Here is a 21,952-nt window from a genome sequence, read left to right on the forward strand (position 1 = left end):
TATGATGAAACGGAAGCTGGTTTAAATGCATTCAAGGTGTCTATTTTCAGTTGTTGAGTTTTTAATCCTTTTTTTTTAATATGATAGGTGATACAAGACATACTTTGATAATTCAGATAAACATTTCACAGCTTTGGGCGAATCAGAAAGACAAGTATACAATACCTGCCCCCTGCTGGTCAAATATAGCTGGCACTAATCATAGAAAGTATATTTATTTTTTAAAAATTTAAAGCAAAAGGGGAGGGGCTGAGGAGAGAGATTTCGATGTAAAATTACATTGTGTTACCAAATTTTCTTGGAGCAACATTGTCAGAGTGAAGAGATACTCTTAGTCTCTGTCATGTAAACTAAACATCTGGATGATATACTGGGTTGTTTTCTGTATCAACTAGATGTGTTGACAGTGTGAACAAACATGCTCCAAATTAGGTTATCTGGGTAAAGAGTCTCAGAGCTTCCCAAAGGCAGTCCCTGCCCAGCTAATAATGATTAGTTGAAACTGACTCAGTTTTTCAGAAGCAGTGCTCTTCCAAACCAGAAACAAGAAGAAACAGATCACTAAAAATAAGAGCTAATACTTACTGGACCCTCCTACATGCCCACCCCATGCTAAGTACTACCCCTGCATTATTTCATTGAATTCTCACAACCGCCCACTAGACTGAGTATTGTTATTATCATCCCCATTTAGAGACTGGAAAGCATTTCCTCTCTTTTGGAATTTCTTTGTGGTCTGGGATTTTAAGACATATTTTTAAATTATTTTAATAAGCCAAACACTTCTGTGTGTCTGCCTGCTGCTAGTGTTTTCCTCCAGCCTCTGCGCACACATTCCTCTGTGGTAGCCTGCTACAGCGTCCCCATAAATCCGTGAAGAAGAGCAGCAGGACTGGATTCTGTTGCATCCTAAGCATCATGCCGTCTCTTTCAGCTAATGAGACAGCTGGCCTGCCCTTCAGCAGATGCTCCAGAAACCTAAGCCTATTATTACACAGCCGTGGTCATCATGGCTTTTTATAAGTTATCATAAATTTCCATGAATGAAATGAACAAAGTTACTATAGAAACATAATTACGATTCCCTGTTGAGTCAGGATGCCCACAGAGACAGTTATTGTGTGGAAACCCTGAAATTGTGAAAATCTTGGCCTCTGCCCCATTCATTGGAGACATCTGACAAACTGTCTCCTTTCTCTGCGCTCTAGTTTCCTCTCTACATATAAAATATCAGAAACAAATATACCGTACTGTATCAACTACTATTTCTCTAAAAAGCTGAACAATGTACTTGGGAATCCTTAACATGTCTAACCAGGTAGGTGGTAAGAAATAGTAGAGGTTCAACAGGACAATGTCCTGGCCAACAGGTAACAAGAAACAAAAACCTTTTAAACTAAGGCAATAAATTTCCTGCATCCTAAAATGTTTGCTTAGTGTTTTCCAGTGGAAATCTGTGTTTGAAGATGACTGTCAGAGATATGATTAATAGGCACTTCAGAACATGACAGTAACTTCTATCTGAGACTGCCTGACCCGCTGTGGGGTCCCTCCTCTCTACCTCATCCTAAGGCAAGATGATATTCTTATCCCAAGTCAAGCAATGTCACAGCTCCTCACAGCAAACAGACTCCATTTAATGCCCTTTCCTCTCTGCCTTCCTACATATCCCATTCAAACTGGCTTTTTAACTGCTGCTTCTCTCACTTCTTTTACCCCTTGATCTTTCACACCAACTTGCTCTCAATCTGTATAGTCAATGTGGCAGAGGCTGGCGGTCCTTCAACTGCTATCTGATCCCCCTTCTGTTATAGCAAAAGAAGTTTGCCTGGGCCTTTGGCCTTCCAGAATAAAGACTACATTTCCCAGACTCCCTTGAAGTTAGATGTGGCCATGTGATGGGTTCCACTAATGGGTTGTGAGAAAAAGTGACGTGTGCAACTTCTGGGCTGTGCTTTAAAAAAGGTGGGGGTGTAGCCTCCTCTTTTTCCTTCCTCCTCCACCGTGGTTTGAACGTGGATGTGGTGGGGAGCTGAAGCAGCCATCTTAGACTGTGAGATGAAAGCTGCAAGCTGGGGATGGAGGAACAACAAGTGAGAAGGAGTTGGGACCTAGGACACTGCCCTGGACTGCTTAAGCACAAACGTTTATATGAGAAGGGAACTTCTATCTTGTTTAAAGCATTATTATTTTGGCCTTGTTAATAGTACCTGATCACACCTGTTTTTTCAAATTACTCCTACATAGCATCTTGTATAACATCTCCCAAGATGTATTTCACTAATGATTTCCAAGCACTGATTTCTAACAAAGAATACTGTGGTGAATTCTTTGCAAAGATGGCTTCCCATAATTCCCTTATATACATGCAGCTCCTGCTACCAAGATGTGGAGCCTATTTCCCCTCCCTTTGAATCTGTGCCAGTCTTGTGACTTGTTTTGACTAATAGAATGCAAGGGAAGTGACCCTATGCCAGACCCAGGCCTAGGCTCTTAAAGAGTCCGGCACCTTCTACTTTGGCTGTCTTGGAAGCCAGCTGCCATCTAAGGAAGTCCAATTATCTGACCAGAGAAGTCATGTGGAGATGATGAGAAATTATGAAAGGAGGAAGAGACTCAGCCAAACTCCAGCCAGTACAGCCACCTCCGCGGGAGAAGTCCGACCTGTGCGGAAAGCCACTGTGGATCCTTCAGCCCTAGTCAGTCACCTCGGTCATTACTATGTGCAACAGCGATGAGCTGTCTCCACCGAGCCCTGCTCAAATTCCCAACCCAAACAACCACAAGCAAAGACATGGTTGTTTGAAGCAACTAAGTTTTGGGTGGTCTGTTGTGCGGCAATCAATTACTGATACAAATATAAAATAGTTTGAAGTTGGTGATGGAGGAAGGAAGCGATCACTTCATGGGGCACAGGAAGGGAATGACTGTCAAAGGCAAAACAAACCTGGACACTGAAAACTTGCCCAACTGTTTGCTTCCCTAGCTAGAGTGTGATACCTGTGGGAAGTGCCATCTAAGATATTAGTAGCATATAAGATATTGGAAAACTTTCTCCAATGGACAAAAGAGGCAAGAAGGAAAGCAATAAATCCCACAATTAAAAGTCACCATCTTCATCAGAAAGATGCCCAACTAAAAATTCATTGGTGATATGTTTTTATTAGAGAGGGCCACTCAAAGTTTACCTGTTCAGTTTGTACTAACAAAATCATGCCAGGTAAAAAGTGGATCAGTATCTCAATCAATCAAGTTGTTTCAAAGCTGAAGCTAGCTTCCTGAAAGTTTGCAAAAGAATGTGTATTTTCCAACCCAGGAAAAATTTAGCATAATTTAAGATAATCTACAACAATGTACTGATAAATTTATTCTTTGTCCCACGACATTTGTATATTCAACTGAATCTCTGGAAATCATGCAGCGCAGCCCAGAAACCTTCCCTATGGGACACTGGGTAAACCTAGCTGTCAGATAGTTGGGAAAGCAGATTCCATCAATTTGCACATCTTAAATCTCAGAGGTTTTTCATTCCAGAATTTCATTTGTGTTAACTCTCCATCTGTTCTACTCCGTAGGAAGTAGAAAACAAGCAGCGAGCTATGCCAAAAACCAAGTTTGTTTGTACACTGTCCTTTGTTAAAACAACTAAATGGGGCTCTCAGCATGTCAAAAGATATTTGCTGAGTTTCCATTGTCCATGGTTTTTTAACTTTCCTTAATTTTTTTCTCTTCCTCTTTTGGCCTAGGAAAAAGTGTTGGTCTAAAGGAGAGATCATGCATCTACTCAAAATCTGGTCTCTAGATGAGGACTTGTAATTCTAACTGTCCATTGTCTATCTAAATGCCGATGTAACCAAAAATAACTAAAAATGGAAAGAAAGAAGAAATAGCCTCCCAAACAATAGTTGTTACATTCTAAAGTTTATTTTTTTTATATCAATGGAAGTTGTGGCTCTTTAAATATCTTACCCTTCTTCAATTTACAGTATGCTTTTTCTCCTCCATTGACTTATTTCTATCTATGTCTGTTTCAGAAATAACCATGGATTTGAGTCCACTGCCAGAGTGTGGTCTGTATAAGAGAATTAATTTTAACTCGTGGCACTTTCAAATTAGCCAGACCACAGAACTGACCACCTCAGAGTCAAAAGTAAGCCCAGTGTTCTCTCTTTCCTCCGGGTCTGGAAGAGAACTGGGACAATTTTCTCAGCACTCAGCACAGCTCTGGCCAAGATGCACCATTCAAGGTTATGTGGAAATCTCGGAACTACTCAGCCACCATGTGTCAGCTCCTTAAATAGGCTGAGGCTCTAAGTTATGCTCAAGGGCCCCGTAGCCCTGCCAACACACACAGTTATTAAACTAATTTAATATATTGAAATACGAAAGAGTCAATGACATCCCTGGAGCAAAATGCACTGGATACAAATTCTAGCTTATCTGTCACCAAAATCGAAGAAAGAATTGCCCGCTTGCTTTGTCTATTTCTCTCTTTTTCCTGGGGGCTCTATGCTCTCTTGTGGCTCACTGGTCCCCTTTTTGCCACTCCCACTTAAATGCATGCACAACTCCCCGCCCCTAAATATGCCTGAACCTTGTCCTGGCAAACTCTAAGATAGATCCCTTGAAATTGGGGTTCATTTCTTAGTTCTTTCTTTCTCCCTCTGGAAAGGTTCCAGGCCCATCTGGTCCAGCTTCAGACATGCTTGTTGCTTTTTGAGAACAATCAGCATTTTCTTTCCACTGTTGCACACAATCTGGACATCTGGACAGTATGATCCCTAGAGAACTCTTTGCCAATGCTTGCTTAGCAGAAAGATTTTTCAGCATCTCCTTCCTCCCCTCCCCTCTGCCCCCTCCAATGTGTGGTAAAAGAGATTCAAAAATTTGGGGGGTTGTTTTGAAGAGCTAGCTTGCACATACCAAGTCACAGGGGGGATAATGAACGCATTATCTGTGAGGGGCCCTTCTGACCTGAGCATCTGGCCTTAGGTCCTTCAAGAGGAGCATGTCCAGAGTTCACAGCCTCAGCACCATTCTACCTGCACCAGTTGACGAGGACTGCTCTTCAGTCTTCTTTTCACTGAGAACTACAATGATTCAGGGGGAAATATCTCAAACCTTGGGAAATGGTTGCTGTGCCAAATACTCTGTTGGTGCTGTTTTTCTATAATCTCCCCTTTACCACCTGGACTAATAGTGTCAAAATTACATTTCCCAGACTTCTTTTGCCAGCGGGGTGCCAGATAGATTTGCCAAGAGGCACTCTCATGAGAATAGAAGGCAGGAAGAAGGTGGACACCATTATGCTTCTAGTCGGAGCTTCATGGGGAGGGCTTCCTGGGCTTCTGAAATATCAACAGGAGTGTGGGCTCCTGACTTCATTTACAGATGTGTCAGGATCACAGGTGGGCTTATGGACTTTGGGTAACACTACTATCCCACTTTTGCTCCTCCAGCCCTTGGTTGGCATGGCTTTCTGCTCTAACTAATCTCCGGTAACAGTGTTTTTCCTCTAGCTCTTCCTATGTTTTTGTAACCATTACCCTGCATCAAGTTCCCCTCTGTTTGAAATACCTAGACTGGTTTCTGTTTTCCCAAATACTGACCAATACAAACTCCTATCTAACTCCTAGGAAAAAAGAAGCCCAGGATAAATCTGAGTCAGTCATCTGGGTAATTATTTGGACCTGTTGCTCTCATCAAATGGATACAACGTAAGGTCCAGGCTGTGACTCTGATATAAAACTCAGAAGGGTTTTGATCACATCTTGGGCCAGGTCCCTTGGCTATAGGCCATTAACCACATAACTGTAGAGTGAGAATGGCTGGTGCTGCTAGAGAAGACGGTGAACAGTGGTACCATCATGAAAACACCACTGGGACTGAGGCCAGCGAAGTTGTTGCACATCCGACCCCAGAGGGTAGCATCCAATTTCAGTCTTAATCCTGAAGTATCTGTCCCAGACACTGAGCAATCAGGAAGGAATACTGGGGGGGGCAGGGGTAAAGCACATTAGCAGACTGAGCTGAACAGTTTTCTGGAGGATGGGCAGATCCCAGCAGGACAGGAGCCAGGCTTCCAAGGCCAGCTGCCTTAGCACCTCAGTGCCAGAGCTCTCCCTGGATTCAGGGACTTTGGGCCTGAAAGCCTGGAAACATAGGCTTGGCTCTATGCAACCTTGAGCATAGACCTCTGAGGCCTCATCTGTAGAATGAGGGATTGGACTAGAATGCTCTGTAAGGGTGAGTCCTGGAAGCCCTAACAGTTTATGAGTAAATGATCCCCTGGGACAGGTTTCTCAACGACTTGGGGGAGCTTCAGAAAAATACCAGGGCCCCAGAGATTCAGATTTAAATGGCAGCCCAAGTTGAAAACCACTGTCCTAGAGCAGTCTGCCTCAACATCTAAAGGGCATAGGAATCCCCTGGAGATCTTCTTAAAATTTAGATTTTGGTCTGCCAGGTTTGGGATGGGTCCCAAGATTCCACATTTCTAAGAAGCTTCCTGCTGGTGCTAATGCTGCTGATCAGAGGGCACTATTTTGAGTAGAAAGGTACTAAACTTCTTCCCAGATTTGATCTTCTAAGGCAGGTTCTCAAACTTTAGAGCATCAGAATCCCCTGGAGGGCCTGGAAATGCAGATTGCTAGGCCCCACCCCAGAGTTTCTAATACCGCTGGTCTGGAGCCGGGCTGGGATCAAGTTCTCAGGTGATGCTGATGCTGCTGGTCAGGGGACCACACTGAGATCCGCTGCCCTCAGACAATGGTCCTGGATCTTAGCTGCACATCAAAACCACCTGGGAAGTTTTTATAATGCCACTTGCCTCCTCCAGCTGTCCTACATCAGGCTAACTGAGTCACAATCTCTAGGGCAGGACCAAGGCACGGCTAGGTTTAAAAGGCACTCAGGTGATTCTAGTGAGCAGCCAGGGTGGGGAGCCACTGCCCCCAGGCCAGTGCTTCTCAGTATGGGGGGGTGATTTTTCTTCTTACTCTCCCCCTCCCTCCAGGAGACATTTGACAATGTCTGGAGACGTTTTTGGTTGTCACAACTTGGGAGGCGGAGATGTTACTGGAATCTAGTGGGTAAAAGCCAAGGATCTGCTAAGCATCCTACAGTGTAAAGGACAGGACCTCACAACAAATAATTATGTGGCCCCAAATGTCTACTGTGCCGAGGTTCGGAACCCTTGCCTTAGAGCACGGTCTGGCACAATCCCAGGCCCCACCCCAGGCCTGCTGTATTAGAATCTGCATTTTTAACACGATTCCCAGGCTCGAGGAGCACTGCCTTAGATCAGTGGCTCTCTCTTTAAGCACTTCAGAATGCCCTGGAGGGCTCATTAGAGCACAAAGTGCTGCGCCCCACTCCCAGAGTTCGGATTCAGCAGGTCTGAGGGGGTGGGGAGGCACAATTTGCATTTCTAAAGAGTTCCCAGGTGATGCTGCTGCTGCTGCTGCTGCTCCCAGGACCACACAGTAAGAACCATTGCTCAACAAACTCAGAGCAAGGTGAAATATCCAAATCCCTTCCAGCTTAGCAAACTGAGCGCTTGCTGACTACCAGAGTCCACGAAAAAGGAACTACATCTGTGGGCTGAAAGCCACCTAGATGCTCTCTGCAGGACTGTCCTGCAAATGTCAGCAACTGGCCCATGCTACAGGGCAGATCCCTGAACTAAAGCAGCAGGAACATGCCCTACCCCTGCCAGCCTGTAGCTGCCTCAATAACAAGCAAGCCATGAAAGAGACAAACATCAGATGAAAGTCATCAGCTGTGCAGTCAGCTCTAGGATAGAGATAGGTTAGGTCTGGGCCGAGCCAGAGGACTAGGGATGAAGAGAGCTACTGAAAGCAAAGCTGGGTGCCTATGCTTTACACACGGGATGCCGATGCTTCCTTTAAAATCCACTGTATGAACACCCCCTGCTCTTTCCAAAGTTTGTGCCTCCTGAAGGCTGTGATATTTTCTTACCAACACAGGAGGCTGGTTGGCCACTCCAGGCCTTGTTGTCCATACACGTGACCGTCCGCTCCCCTTTCAGTGTGTATCCTGGTGAGCAATAGTACTCACACCGGGAGTTAAAGTAGGCACCATCTACACACTTGAACCCTCCGTTTGCCGGCATGGCAAGGGTAGGACATCGCTTTTCTGAAAAAGAGAAAACCAGATATTCAGCATTTCTTAGTTTTTGTCCCTAGAGTTTCAGAGTCCAGAAACTCTGAAAGCATAGGGTGAAAAGTTCATTGAAATATAATGGATAGAATTAGAGAAACAATGGATGGTTGCACGTCACACAGAAGGGACACAAAGTTTCACATCAGACTGGCTTGGGTTGGCATCCCAGCTAAGCCGCTGTCTCAGGCTGAGTTCCTCAGAAGAAGACCTTGAGACAAGGATTTGTGTTCAAGTGATTTATAAGAAAGTGCTCCCAGGGGCGACCAGTTAGGGGCGGGGGAAGCAACACAGAGGAAGTGAGGAAACCGGACAAGGTGGGATCTCAGGCAAAGTCAGCCTCAGCCTCCTCCCACAAGGGAGCTCTGGAGCATGAATGACACCGGTCCATCCCGCCTCCAGGCGAGGAAGCTGGGCTTTCATTAATCCTTTACCACTCAGTATGGGGGTAGCTACAGGCTGCCCGTGGGGATGCTGTCCCTGTCAGAATAAAGAGAGCAGTCCCCTGAAGGAGCAGGGCCTCTGCTTCCTCTGAAGAAGATCGAAGGTGCAAGCCATTAAGAGTAAAGCACTCAGAAGCTGGGAGATGGACACAGAGAACTGGTAAAGGGCATCCAGGGAGATCTGAGTGAAGCACCGCAAGTGCCCACTATAGACACTCAGTTGCATAGTCTGCATAGGCTGGATCACATGGCTACAGCCCTGAGCCTCGGGTTCCCCAAAAATAAAGTTAAAGTAATGGCACCCATATCCATAGCACTGTTGCAAAAATTGAATGTATGTGAAATGCTTGGCACACAATAGGTGCTCAATAAATGGTGGCTGTTTTGAATAACAATGGCATCTAAAAAGTGCTTCAACAGTGCTGTACCACTTGCAATTTCCCAAATGAGATGTGACTTTTCATGAAGCTAAAAGTCAGCCCCTGAAATGCTCTTCCAGTCTTCTCCCCTGGGGCACGCTCCCTTTCCTGGAATAAGCATCACTCTTCAGTGACTCTCCCGGTCTCCCCAAGCCCACTCCTTGGGAGAACACTTCTTGCCTCCGCTACCATGAGTCCCTGACTTAGCACCATTCATGTACTCATTCCACTGTTTACATCTCTGCCCTGCTGTCTCTGATGCTATCCTGTGATGCCTTTGATGGCACAGCCTGTGCGTGTCCTATTTGTTTCTACATCCCAACACCTTTTCAGGGTCCAGCACTTACTGAACAAACATTAACCGCTGGCTTAACAAAACCTCTGTTCTCTTTCCCTTTCCTAAATAGCCGATCACACCCGTCTGTCTGAAAGGTGTCATCTCACTTCCGCCATATCTTAGAAACCCTCTGACTTCTGCTCACAAGGGGAGTTTTTCTCATCAAAGACCACAGAATGTTCAGTAAAAAGCCCTGATCTCAGAGCAAAAGAACTTTGACTCTGATTGGCCCTGGGGACCCCACATGGGGCTGGACTACTCACGCTTGCAGATGACCTTGTCGGACCACCGTTTGTTTGACTGGCAGACCAGCTGGGAAGAGCCATGCAGCTCGTAGCCCTTCCGGCAGCGAATGTCACACCTGGTTCCCAGGGCTGTTTTGTAGTATCCTCCTGGAGGGGCCCTGCAGTACACATCCCCGTACTTCACCTTGATGGGGGAGCACCACGGGGTGTCTACAGGCAGCAGAAACAAAGGAGGGAAGAAATAGGAAGTGACATCTTCAGAAAATGTGTCTCCTCACTCTTGAAGTCCCTGGCTGGCTGCATTCAGGATTTTGGACCTCCAAATAGTGCCCCATGTCTCTTAAGGTGTCTCTGGGTAGGGAGGTTATGATCACAGGACTAGGTGTTAGACATATCTGAATATGGACAGCGTTCCTCCATTACTAGCTGTGTGATCTTGAACAAGTTACTTAACCTCTCTGAGTTAATACCTATACCTATGTCATAGGACTCTTATAAGGACTAAAAAAATATAACGCATATCAAGCACCTAGCACAGTGCCTAGCACACAGTAAACATTCAATAAATGCTTGTTCTTTTTAGTATTTTCCTTAACTAGATACATAATTCTCTTGAGGGCAATTGATATCATTGTGAACTCTAACCCCAACCATCCATACATAGTGGCAGAGGAATCAATAATTGGTTAATTTAGATTTTTTCCAAGTCTGTATGCATATTCTCCATAAAAACTCCCAGTACTATTTTAATTAATGTGAATGGAGCTACAATTTCAAGGTTTTGGCCTCAGGATATAATTTTGGCTTAAAGTCACAGAACAATTGCTCCCCATAGGGAAGCAACCTCCCTTTGCTGATGTCCCCAGTTATGCTCCATTTAGGTAAGAGAGTGACATCCTTCCAAAATGGCAAAGTTCCAGAGTGTTTCAATTTTGGACTTGCAGTTGCCCAGAGCACAGCTAGGATGACACTAGGATCAGAACCACTCCCCTGAGCCTTTGGAAGGTGCTCTCTGAAAGCCATAAAATCATTAGGGCAAGACTAGCTCCTCAGTGGGGAAGTTCCCATGGTGGCCACTGCACAATCGATGGGAACCAGTGACAAGCTCCCTCAAGCCTGCTGGCTCAATACCATGAACAGGAGCCCCCTCCCTCCAGCTGCCTGGCTCCTGGCTCCACCCCAGCACCTGAGCTGTCAGTGACTGGGGTTCGTGCGCCATCATGCGGCCAGGAAGGGGGACAGACCTTGTTTGATTTTCCCAGGAATTCTCTTCTGAGAATGTTTCTGACTGCTTCTCAGCCACCAAAACCAACAGTCACGTCCAGGCCTTGTGCACAGGCTGCTTTTCGATTTTGTGCCTTCATGTCTCCTTTGGCTAATCTTTCATCACGTAATGTTTTGCAGACAGCTGCAAGTGGGTCCTAAAGACAGGACTCCAGCAGCATTCCCTGGACTTTCTGGGTAAAAGTGATGTCCTGAGGGCTTAGCCTAGAGCTGATTCAATTCGACCACGTGGATACAGATTTGCAGGAGCTTACACCAGGCCTACAGACTTTCCTTCAACAAAGTTTCCTTCCTCTGGGGTTTACACATAGACTCTGTATGTGCTAACATTTTTAAATGAGAAAAATCTGGACCCCGAAGTAAAGTACAAAACAGCATGCGTACATGTCTCCATTATTTCTCCTAAGTATAAAATAATTCCTGAACCAATTTTAAATGGTTTAGTTCTTTCCATGGTGATGGCTCCAGGTACGCCATGAAACTAGATTTCAAGATCTCAGGTAAATGAGAAGCCCTTGGGATATGTTTGTTTCTCACTGTCAAGCTGTGGATATTTCTTCTATAATCAAAAGTCCTTAAGCTGAATTCTGGAAAAATCCATAGATGCTGACCACTCAAATAAAACTGAGATTTGGAACGTACTGGCTTCTGTGACTACTAAGTGAGGTCTATTTCTCTCGCCCTCTCTCTTTCTGCCTTTCTTTTCCAACTGTGATAGGAAAGACCACTTAAAAGAAACTCCAAAATGCACTTAGTGTTTTTAATCTCAAAGAAGCACTTTTGATAGTTTGCCAGAGGACTTCCATGGTGTTATCTCTTAAAAACTGTCGCTTTACCTCTTTATCATCCTTTCCCTCCTTCCCCCTAACTTCCCCACGGCCTCACTTCCTCTTAGTTTCCCTGCCTGCCCTGTTCCCCTTCTAGACTGCAATGGTTCTGCACTTGCCCATCTCTAGCCTTCGTCTTCTCTTGCCAATGGGGCCCCCTTTACCGCCTCTTTTCCCACCATCTCACAGGCCAAACTGTGGAAGCCTTGACTGAGAATTGGGCTCCAGAGAGACAAAATGAAATACCTATGGGAGGTGGGGGAAGGGTGATGAGGTGGGAGCGAATATAGGAGACCCTGCAGGGGGGATGATGAAAACATAGTGAGCTAGTGGAGTATGGTGGATACAATATTGGGCAAAGAGTCAAGAGGCCTAGCACACATTCTAACTCTGACTACCATCTCCATCTCCCACACAATTCACTAAATTTTTCAGGGAACCAGATTCCTTATCTATAAGAGACAGGACGGGATTAAAATATTTTCAAAGTCCCATCTATCTTTAAAGTTGTATGATTCAAACTCTGTTTTATTCCTCTCCACTCCCCATCTCATACCCACGCCCAGCTCCTTACTCCTTCTTCTGACTGTTAACTGAGTAGTCTTCTCTTGTAACCCTTGCAGCTGAAGGCAAATCCTTTTTGCATTCTGGGTCCTGCTCACAATTCCACTAATGTACAAACTGGAAGAATGTCCGATTCTTCACTTGTCTTTCACTCAAGTGGTGAAAACACTCACATCCTCCAGCTCCTGGACTTTGGCATGAGTTTAGGAGGCACACGATTTTAGAGTAAACTAATACGAGGCAGGATACCTGCAATTCTTAGCACACACGTTATTGTTGTCTTTTCCACAAATGCACCCAAATATTTAAGGCTAGTAGGTACATTAAAGAATGACCTGCATACACACGTCACAAATTCACATATTTCAACCCAACAGGCAATTAGCAGATGTTGCCCCATATTCTGAGTCTTCAAATCTTCCTAGCAGTGCTGGCTGCACATCCAAAAGCTGTGCTGTTGTCAACGTGTAGAAAAAAGCCTTGTTTTCATTTTTTCGCAAATGGAATGTTTTTAGATTACTTTCCAAGACAAAACTTTGGAAGATATTTTGACAGCCTGGCAGCCCTGCAGCGATAGTAATTAAAACATTGAGTGAGTGACTTGAATTTGAAGTGCATACAAGCACCATGAGTTAAAGGGAATTAGCAAAACTTTGAACGTAGAGATTTAGAGAAAGGAAGCTCTTATGCTGCCTCAATTAAGACAGGGTTTGTTTAGGGAGAAATCTAAATCAATTATTCAGGAAAGGTTTCCCATTCCCCTGGGCCAGTGTGGTAAGCATTCCAGTTAACTGAGGTTCCTGGGGTAGGCTCCATCATGAAGCAGACTCATAAGGAGCCACAAGGGAACTCTGGACATTGAGTTAAAACATCCGGATTTCAGACCCAAATGTAATATAATGTTCGCTAGCTGTGTGACTCTGCATAAGTCACTTAAACCCTCTCTAATCTCTAATTTCCTATTTTCACCTGTAAATTAGGAAAAACAACATATCTCTGCATGCCTTCCCTCAATTAGTGTGAAGATGTGATGGCATTCCAAGTAAAAGACTCAAAAGCAATGTTTGCCTCATTCTGAGAACACAATAAATGTTGGTTAAATTTCACTTTCTTCTTCTACTTAAATTTAATTTAATTGGAAAACACTTATTGAGTATATACTCTGTGCCAGACACTGTGCAGGGGCCTGAGGATCTAGAGCTAAGCCCCCAGTTAACAATGGTTTGCCTCTAAAACGAAAAAATTGAAAATGAAAACAATTTCCTAACAAGTATTTATTCTTAAACATTCAGGGCAAGCTCTAGGGCAGGCACAAATTTTGGCCATCTGGTCTACCTTCTACACGTGTGACACTGCGAGGTAAGAATGGACACTGGGAAAAAATGATCTGAGAGCTCTCGACAACCCCTAGTGTACATGTGCACACGTGTGTTTTAGGAAGATCTTTCAACAAGGGACTCAAAGAACCTAAAAATGTTTTAGAACCCTCAATTCATTAAGAAGTGTTAGGAATCAGAACACCTCCTTACCCCAAACATCTAATTAATAAGTTTGTGCTTTGCTTGATTGGTTATTTCTGAGACAATAATATAGAAGCTGTGGATAGGACTGAGTATGTGCATTCACAGGTCATAAGCAAATGTGCAATATGGTAGAAAACACACCTGGACATACGCACCAGTCATTATATTAGAAAGACTATTCACTTGTGTGGAAAACGACTGAAAGACTCTGTCCAACCAAAGGCTGACCAGTACTCCCTGATTCTCCTAGAACTTCGATGTATCACAACAGAGCAAGGCAGCGTCGTCTTGACAGAATGCGGGCAAATTTACTGGGCAAAGTGCCACAATGAACCTTTATTAACCATTTTTATAAAGATTATTCCTTCACTGTAAAAGGAACCAGATTCGGAGAGAAATAATCTAAATTTACCTTCACTTTTCCCAGGGCTTCCTAAGCTTCAGAAAAATGCCTTCCCAGTAGAAATATTTGTGGACATACTTACCTGAGCCTGAATAGAAGGTCCTTGATTAGGCTTTTTATACCTGCTGGGGGGATGGGTTGCTGGAAATGTGTAGAGATGAAGTTCTTTACCATTAGATTAAAGTTTCATTTGGCAACACAGTTTACTCATTATTTCAGGAGCCAAGCTAGACTCAGAAAGAGCATAATGAAATGAGCTTATGAAAATCAAGTTTTCTCATTCCCCATTCATCTCACTACATTAGCAGCACTGGGTCCAGATCTGACCTTGGTTAGTTGACTCTGGACGATTCTGGCTGTAATGTATGAATCAGGCAGAACTCATGGCTTGATTTTCACTTTCATCAGCTAGAGCTTGGCTATGCAGAAGTAAGGACAGTCAAGAAACTTATGAGAATAAAATGACCACTGGGGTGCTAAAGGACAGCACTTCAGGGATTTCCAGATGCTTTTTGTTTTCTTTCTTTCATTGTTCTTTATTTTTTCTTAATGGGAGCATACGCATATTAATTTTTAATTTTTTTCTGGAGAGATAATAGAACTTAAATGCATTGTCTGGTCACTTTATTATAGTCTGCTCTGCAGGGCAAAAAGGAAAGTTCTCCTGGCATCAGCAGGTCCTCATTAGCACATAAGCAAAGCATTCACCTTCATATCTAGTGTGTGAATACCCGACTTCATCGTCTTCTAGCGGTGACTCTCCAGATCCTACAATAAAAAAGAACAGAAACTGCAGGAAGAAAAGCCACATGATATGAACGAATATTTCGAAGCATTGCTTTGCCATAGTCCATGCAAGAGGGGCTATTAGAACGCAGAGCCAAGAGGGAAAGCTTCTATGGCCATTCATGAAGGGACGGCATCTCTCAGAGTGAACCTGGCTGGGTTGAGATTGCCAGAGTCAATCAAAAGAAGCCTCAAACTGTTTTGGATCACCACGTGCCAACTGAAACTCTGGACTCGGACAGAGAGAACGCCAACTTCACTCTGAGGAGACGCCAATGTATACGAATCTCATGCCAGGGAAGATGCAGTAAAATGTGTGTGACTCATAGATACAAAGAACAAACTGGTGGTGGCCAGAGGGGAGGGAGCTGGGGGATGAGTAAAATAGGTGAAGGGGATTAAGAGGTATGAACTTCCAGTTATAAAATAAATCACAGGGATGTAACGTACAGCATAGGGAATTTAGTCAATCATCTTGTAATAACTTTGTATGGCGACACATGGTTACTAGACTTCTTGTGGTGATCATTTTGTAATGCACAGAAATGTCAAATCACTGTTGTACACCTGAAATGATACAATATTGCATGCCAACTATACTTTAATTAAAAAAAAAGTGTGTGACTCATATATGGACCATAGTGTCTCTGGCAGTCCAAGAAAACCCAGTAGAACTGGGTGTTTATGGTACCTGAAAATCAGTCCATCTTGTGAAATGAATTTGGGTGAAGAATGAGGAGGCAAATCAAATGTCTTATCTCAATGACAGAAGAAAGACAAAGCTGCTTTGGTATATTTGTGGGAAATGAGGACAGTAATCAAGATCTGGATGTTTATTCAGAACCTCTCACCAAGGCATGGCTAAAGTAAAATTTCTTTTTTTTTTTTTTAAAGATTGGCACCTAAGCGAATGTCTGTTGCCAATATTCTTGTTTTTTCTTCTCCCCAAAGCTCCCCAGTACATAGTTGTATATTCTAGTTGTAGGTCCTTCTAGTTATGCTATGTGGGACACTGCCTCAACATGGCCTGATGAACAGTGCCATGTCCACGCCCAGGATCTGAACTGGCAAAACCCTGGGCCACCGTAGTGGAGCACGCGAACTTAACCACTCAGCCATGGGCCGGCCCCCCTAAAGTAAAATTTCTTGATGAGTCTTGCTACCCTTGAAAACCACAGCCTCAGAGAAAAAGTCTGTATTTAACTTTAAATTTTAAACTCATTTGGAAGTTAGAATTGAATCATTTTTAGAATATTAAATATTGAATTCCTGTAAATAGTAGATCTTTAATTTTTGAAGTGGTACCAGACCCCAAACTTCAAAACAGTAATCTTGAATTTAGAGGTCTTTCCCTCTAGATTTCCTAGTCTGGTCACTGACGGTTGAGTTAGCACCACCCAGTCACACATTTACCTACAGGGACCTGCAACCATAACAGACAAGGACACTCTCTAGTAAGAGGTTATTCAAATCTCCGTACAGGATAAGCAAATGAGTAATGGTCCCTGCTCCACTTGTATTCCAGATGAGAGATGCTGAGTGTGGAAATTGAAAGAGGGGAGGTGATGAAGGCCGAACCATGTCCATTTGGAAAGGACCCCCCAACTAGAGAAGCTTTGCTCCAGTCTCTTCACCTGGTCTCTGGCCACCGATACAGGTAAAAAAATTACACAAGCTGTTCATTATTTCATATCAAAAAGTGAGCACGGAAACCAGAATTAGCTTTCAGGAAAGCAACCTAGCAACATGAATCAAAAGCTTATGTTCAAACCCCTTGATCTAGTCATTCCACTTCCGGGAAACTATCCCCAAGAAATAATATTAAATATAGAAAGAAAACTTACACAAAGATTTCTTTGCAGTGTCATTTATAATAGCAAAAGACTATAAACAGACCAAATAGTTGATATTAGTTAAATAAACCGTAGTTCATTCCTTGGTTATAATGTAGCCATTAAAAAAATGTTTACAACAAGATACAATAGCAGGGAAAAAAAGCTTTTTATAACATTAAGTGAAAAATGTGCTATAACAAAATTATATAAATGGTGTGATTTATAACAAAGTAAAACAATCAAATTCAAAATAAACATTGCATATAAAAGAGACTTTGATAATTGGATGTTTTTCTTCTTCCTTCTCTTCTAAATTTTCTACTATAAACATGTATTACGTTCATAATGGAAAATAAACTTTATTATGCATCTAATTCAAAGAAGCTTAGTTTCCAAAATACATTTTGAATATATTGGAAACGTTTAAGAGTCTACTGTCCCTCCCCTCCCACGCTGACCCCGGTTTCTTTCCATATTCAGAGTTCAAGTGGAATTCCTCTAAGACTTGTTGGATTCTCCAACTCCATTTGGCACATTTCCTTCTTTTCTTTTCCTTCCTTCCTCCCTCCCTCCCTTCCCTTCTATTATTTTATTAAGGTCACATTAGTTTATAACATTGTGTAATTTCAGGTGTACACCGTATTTTGGCTTCTGTATAGACTGCATCATGGTCACCACCAGAAGTCCAGTTTCCACCTGTCACCATACATATGTGCCCCTTTACCCTTTCACCCTCCTCTCACCCCCTTACCCTCTGGTGACCACCAATCTGTTCTTCATATCTATGTGTTTGTTTGTTTGCTTATCTTCCGCATATGAGTGAAATCATACGGTATTTGTCTTTCTCTCTCTGACTTATTTCACTTAGCATAATACCCTCAAGGTCCCATCCATGTTGTCACAAATGGCACAATTTCATCTTTTCTGTGGCTGAGTAGTATTCCATTGTATATATATCCCACATCTTCTTTATCTATTTATCAGTTAATGGGCACTTAGGTTGTTTCCAAGTCTTGGCTATTGTGAATAATGCTACAATGAACTCAGGGGTGCATGTATCTTTTTGAATTACTGTTTTCATATTCTTTGGGTAAATACTCAGAAGCAGAATAGCTGGATCATATGGTAGTTCTATTTTTAGTTTTTTGAGGAATCTCCATGCTGTTTTCCATAGTGGCTGCACCAGTTTGCATTCCCACCAGCAGTGTACGAGGGTTTCCTCCTCTCCACATCCTCTCCAACCCTTGTTATTTATTGTCTTTTTAATAGTACCCATGGGTGTGAGGTGATATCTCATTGGAGTTTTGATTTGCATTTCCCTAAGAATTAGGGATAGGGCACATTTCTGGGAGTCAAGAGATCTGTCTCTATTAAGAGCACTTCCCTTTTCCCCCGAGTCATCCTGGCCTGCATATAATCTATGTAGGCAGTGAGAGGCTCTGGGTTTATTCCTGATTCTAAGCAAAGAAGACAACTGTCACAGTTTGGTTCACTGGGAAGTAGATTTGGAGATAGAATTTAGTGCACAGCATGTTTATTAGGGATCAACACCTGGGAAAGGGATAAGAAGGAAGCGGGTTTGGACAGAGGGAGAAGTTTAACTTTGATGTGAGCCTATGACAGCCTCTCATGTTGGGCTGAAATGGCTGGGCCTTTATATCTCTGCCTCAACTAGCCATTGGATATGGCCCATCTTGGGAAGGATGTGTGAACTTGGGTGAAGTACTCCCAACACCTGAGGCAATCTCTGGAGGGGCTGAAAGCTGATGGCTGTCTGAGAACAGCACTGCCTCCAGCTGAGACAATCAGTCCCTCCTTGAAGGAAGATCTAGTTGACGCATCTCCATGACCATCACAACAACACTCGCTTGTTGAGAAATAACTTGAGAGGTGTCAACTCATGAAGGGGGGACTCTCCATAGAGAAGGGAAGGGACTGAGATCTACTGGAGAGACAAGTGCACCTGGGGTGCACAGCCCTACTTTACCAGTACAACAGCATTCTAAGTCACATTCATCACATACTGTTTATTATAGTGAAAGTTAAACATGTGGCAATAGGGAAATGAGCAAACAAATTATCTTATATCAACAGACTATTATATAGCCACTACTCAAGTTTGGAATGGGGAAATGTGTATGAAATATAGCTAAGGAAAGAGGCAGATACTGAAATCTATATACAAGATGAAGTACGAAACTGAATATATATATAAACATAATATTGACACTTGTACATGTCAAATTTGGAATATAAGGTGGGATTACTAATCTATGGGGACAAAAGGTCAATAAACATTCTAAGATTAATTGTCTGTGCATATAAAGAAAAATAAACTGAGTCCTATCTCACACCATACCACAAAATTATTTCCAGATAGTTTATAGACCTAAATTTGAAAGCAAAAGTTTGAGGGAAAAAATGCAGAATATCCACATGATCATGAGGCAGGGAAAGGCTATTAAACAAAACTCACAAACCATAACCCATATAGGTGAATACTGCTACACTTCACTACACTAAAATGTAAAACTTCTGTGCAATCAAAGACACAAAATTTACAGACAACACCCAGACTGGGAGAAAATATTTGCAGTGTATATAATACAGAATTACTATCCAGGACATAGAAAGAAAATAGTCCTACAGAAAAAAATGACAAACATAAACAGGTACTTTACAGAAAAATAACATGAACTTGAAGCAAATATCACAAAATGTTAATATGGAAGAATCTTCAACCTCACTAGTAATCAGGACAATACAAGATACCAATTCACTCAACAGATTGGCAAAAATTTAACTGGCCAGGGTGCTGTGATACAGGAACTCTTAAGTTCTGCTGGTGCAAGTACAGTTGGTATAAATAAGTTGGAGAGAAATTTTGCACTACATTAGAAACCACCCTTCAAATCAGCCATTCCACTTCTAGACATATGCCTACGGAACTCCTGCATAGTGCAAAAGTAGCCATGCTCTAGAATGTTCATTGCAGCACTGCCATTAGTAAAAACAACTGTATAAAACCAGTACTAGAAGTAAATGGGGGTGTATTCACACACAGAAAGCTGTAAAAGTTCAAACGAGCGAACTCGATCTATATGAAACAAGGTAGAATCTCAAACATACAATGTATAGTGAAGAAAAGCAAGTAACATAGAGTGTGATATCAATTATATACAATTTAAAAATGCAGAAAATACTACATGTTTTCTATAGATATGCAGTAAACTTAGAATGAATTGGAAGATACACATCAACGTCATACTAGTGGTTTCCTCTGGACAGGGAGGAAGGAGAAGGAACTCAGAAACGCACACACAGGGGCCGTTGACACCTTACTTCTTACAAAAATAAAAGATCTGAAGCAAATGTGTAAATAGGTTAATATCAGTTGAATCTATAGTGTGAATACTTCCCTTGTATTTGAAATACTTCGTTATTTTAAAAAGGAAGAGAGGAGGAGAGGAAAGGAAGAAGAAAAGAAAGAAATGGGGAAGGCAGCTGGAAGAACATCCCATAAGCCTCTGCGCTGGAGCAGTGAAATTAATGGGTGAAAATTCCCCCCTTTCTTCCACGCTTTGCAAGTTTTCTTCATTGAGCATATTATTACTCTAAAATTTTTAACAAAAACATATTAAATTACTGGTAGAGACTAAAAATGGTGGATTGTGGTATCCAATATTTATTATTCATTCCACACTATTGTAAGTCCTCACATCCCAAAGCCTTGTTACACGTCTAAAAGGACCACCATACAAACAAGCACAGGGCTGACTGTCAGAAACTGAGCTTCTATACTCTGGGTTTTGAGTTTTCTCCCTTTTCCCCATCACCTGCACCCACGTACCTCCTACAATGAGCCTTGACTCCGCTTGTTGCCTCCAGGGATATGAGGGGTAAACTAAATGTGTTGTTAAACCACAAGTTCAACGTAAGACCACAAGCTCAACTCAAGTGTCATCTGAAAAGTGGTAGATGTTTGCCTGAAGAGAGGAAACCTCCAGGTTACACCATGAGAAAAGTTTTTATAATGAGCCAAAAGGAGACATACAGATGGTTCGCATGACCACCCCTAATGTAGCACTCTCCCTAGCAGAGGTAAATAAAGCAGCCTTTCTCTTCCGCATTTGTTTCTTTGGATAGCTCACTCAAACCCAAAGCCAGGCATTCTCACTACTGCTTTCACTGAAATTAGAGCCTGCAAGGCAGACATTTCAGATTCTCTCCATTTGGAATTCTGGCGGAGGTTACCTTGATTAACAACTTGATGAGCAGCTCACTTATATTGGTCCATCCACCTCCACTTAGATCCCAACCCACTAATTATCTCTTTCCCCTGCATTGATAGGCAAAGAGCAAATGGCCTCTTCAGTAGTCCAATAACAAGCATGCCAAGGAAGAGCATGCCCTGTAAAAGCAAGATGAAGAATCTATGTGCAGCAAAAGTTGCTAGTTGCCTGCCCAGCAGCCGCTCTCCTCTTTCTTCTTGCTAAAAGACCTCAAGTTGTGTCCAGCAGCAATGTGCCCTTCCCCAGGATATGGACCATGGTGACTCTAAGTCAGAAATTCCCCTCTGCCAATGATTGTTCCACGGGTAGGCATGAAACCCAGTTTTAGCCAACGACAATAAAAAGAAGTCTGCTTTGGGGGGACGGGGCTTAGAGGAAAGATTTTCTCCCCGATAAAAGACAGAACTACACAAGGAGAAGACTCTTTTGCCCTTGTTTCTCCCTTCCTGCTTTGGAAGCTATTGTGTAGTGATGAATGACTGAAGCTATAGCAGCCATTTTGCAACCATGAGGTAGGATGTCTCAAGACTAGAGATTTTCAGTTGAGGATGGAAGAGTGGAAGGATAAAAAGAACTCAGGGTCTGTGATGACCTTACTGGGCTACTAAATCAAGCTTAGATATCTTACCTCCATGCTTCTTGTTAGGACAACAATAAATGTCCTTTCAATTTAAGTCACTGTGAGTAGCATTGTTTGTTACTTGCAGTTTGTTCCACCCAAACTGATACACAAATGAATGGGAAATTTACTGCCTTCTATTGATAGGAGATAAAAGAAGAGAAAAGAAAATAAATGGATATTTGCCACCTCCC

The 21,952-nt window shown here is 42.8% G+C and overlaps 1 protein-coding gene across 3 annotated transcripts in view; it reads right to left on the reverse strand.

The window, feature by feature from the left end:
• SRPX (sushi repeat containing protein X-linked) overlaps positions 1-21,952 on the reverse strand; it is a 93,533-nt gene that overhangs the window by 30,743 nt on the left and 40,838 nt on the right. For 2 of the 3 annotated variants that reach the window (XM_070604711.1, XM_070604709.1), the window contains 3 exons: positions 14,935-14,994; positions 9,644-9,835; positions 7,981-8,157 (listed from right to left, as the gene is read on the reverse strand). In XM_070604711.1, the coding sequence (XP_070460812.1) occupies positions 7,981-8,157; positions 9,644-9,835; positions 14,935-14,994 (429 nt within the window). The remainder of the gene's footprint in view (positions 1-7,980; positions 8,158-9,643; positions 9,836-14,934; positions 14,995-21,952) is intronic. The other variant, XM_070604710.1, reaches the window with a different exon arrangement.

The sequence above is a fragment of the Equus przewalskii genome, chromosome X, assembly GCF_037783145.1.
Source record: "Equus przewalskii isolate Varuska chromosome X, EquPr2, whole genome shotgun sequence".
NCBI lineage: Eukaryota > Metazoa > Chordata > Mammalia > Perissodactyla > Equidae > Equus > Equus przewalskii.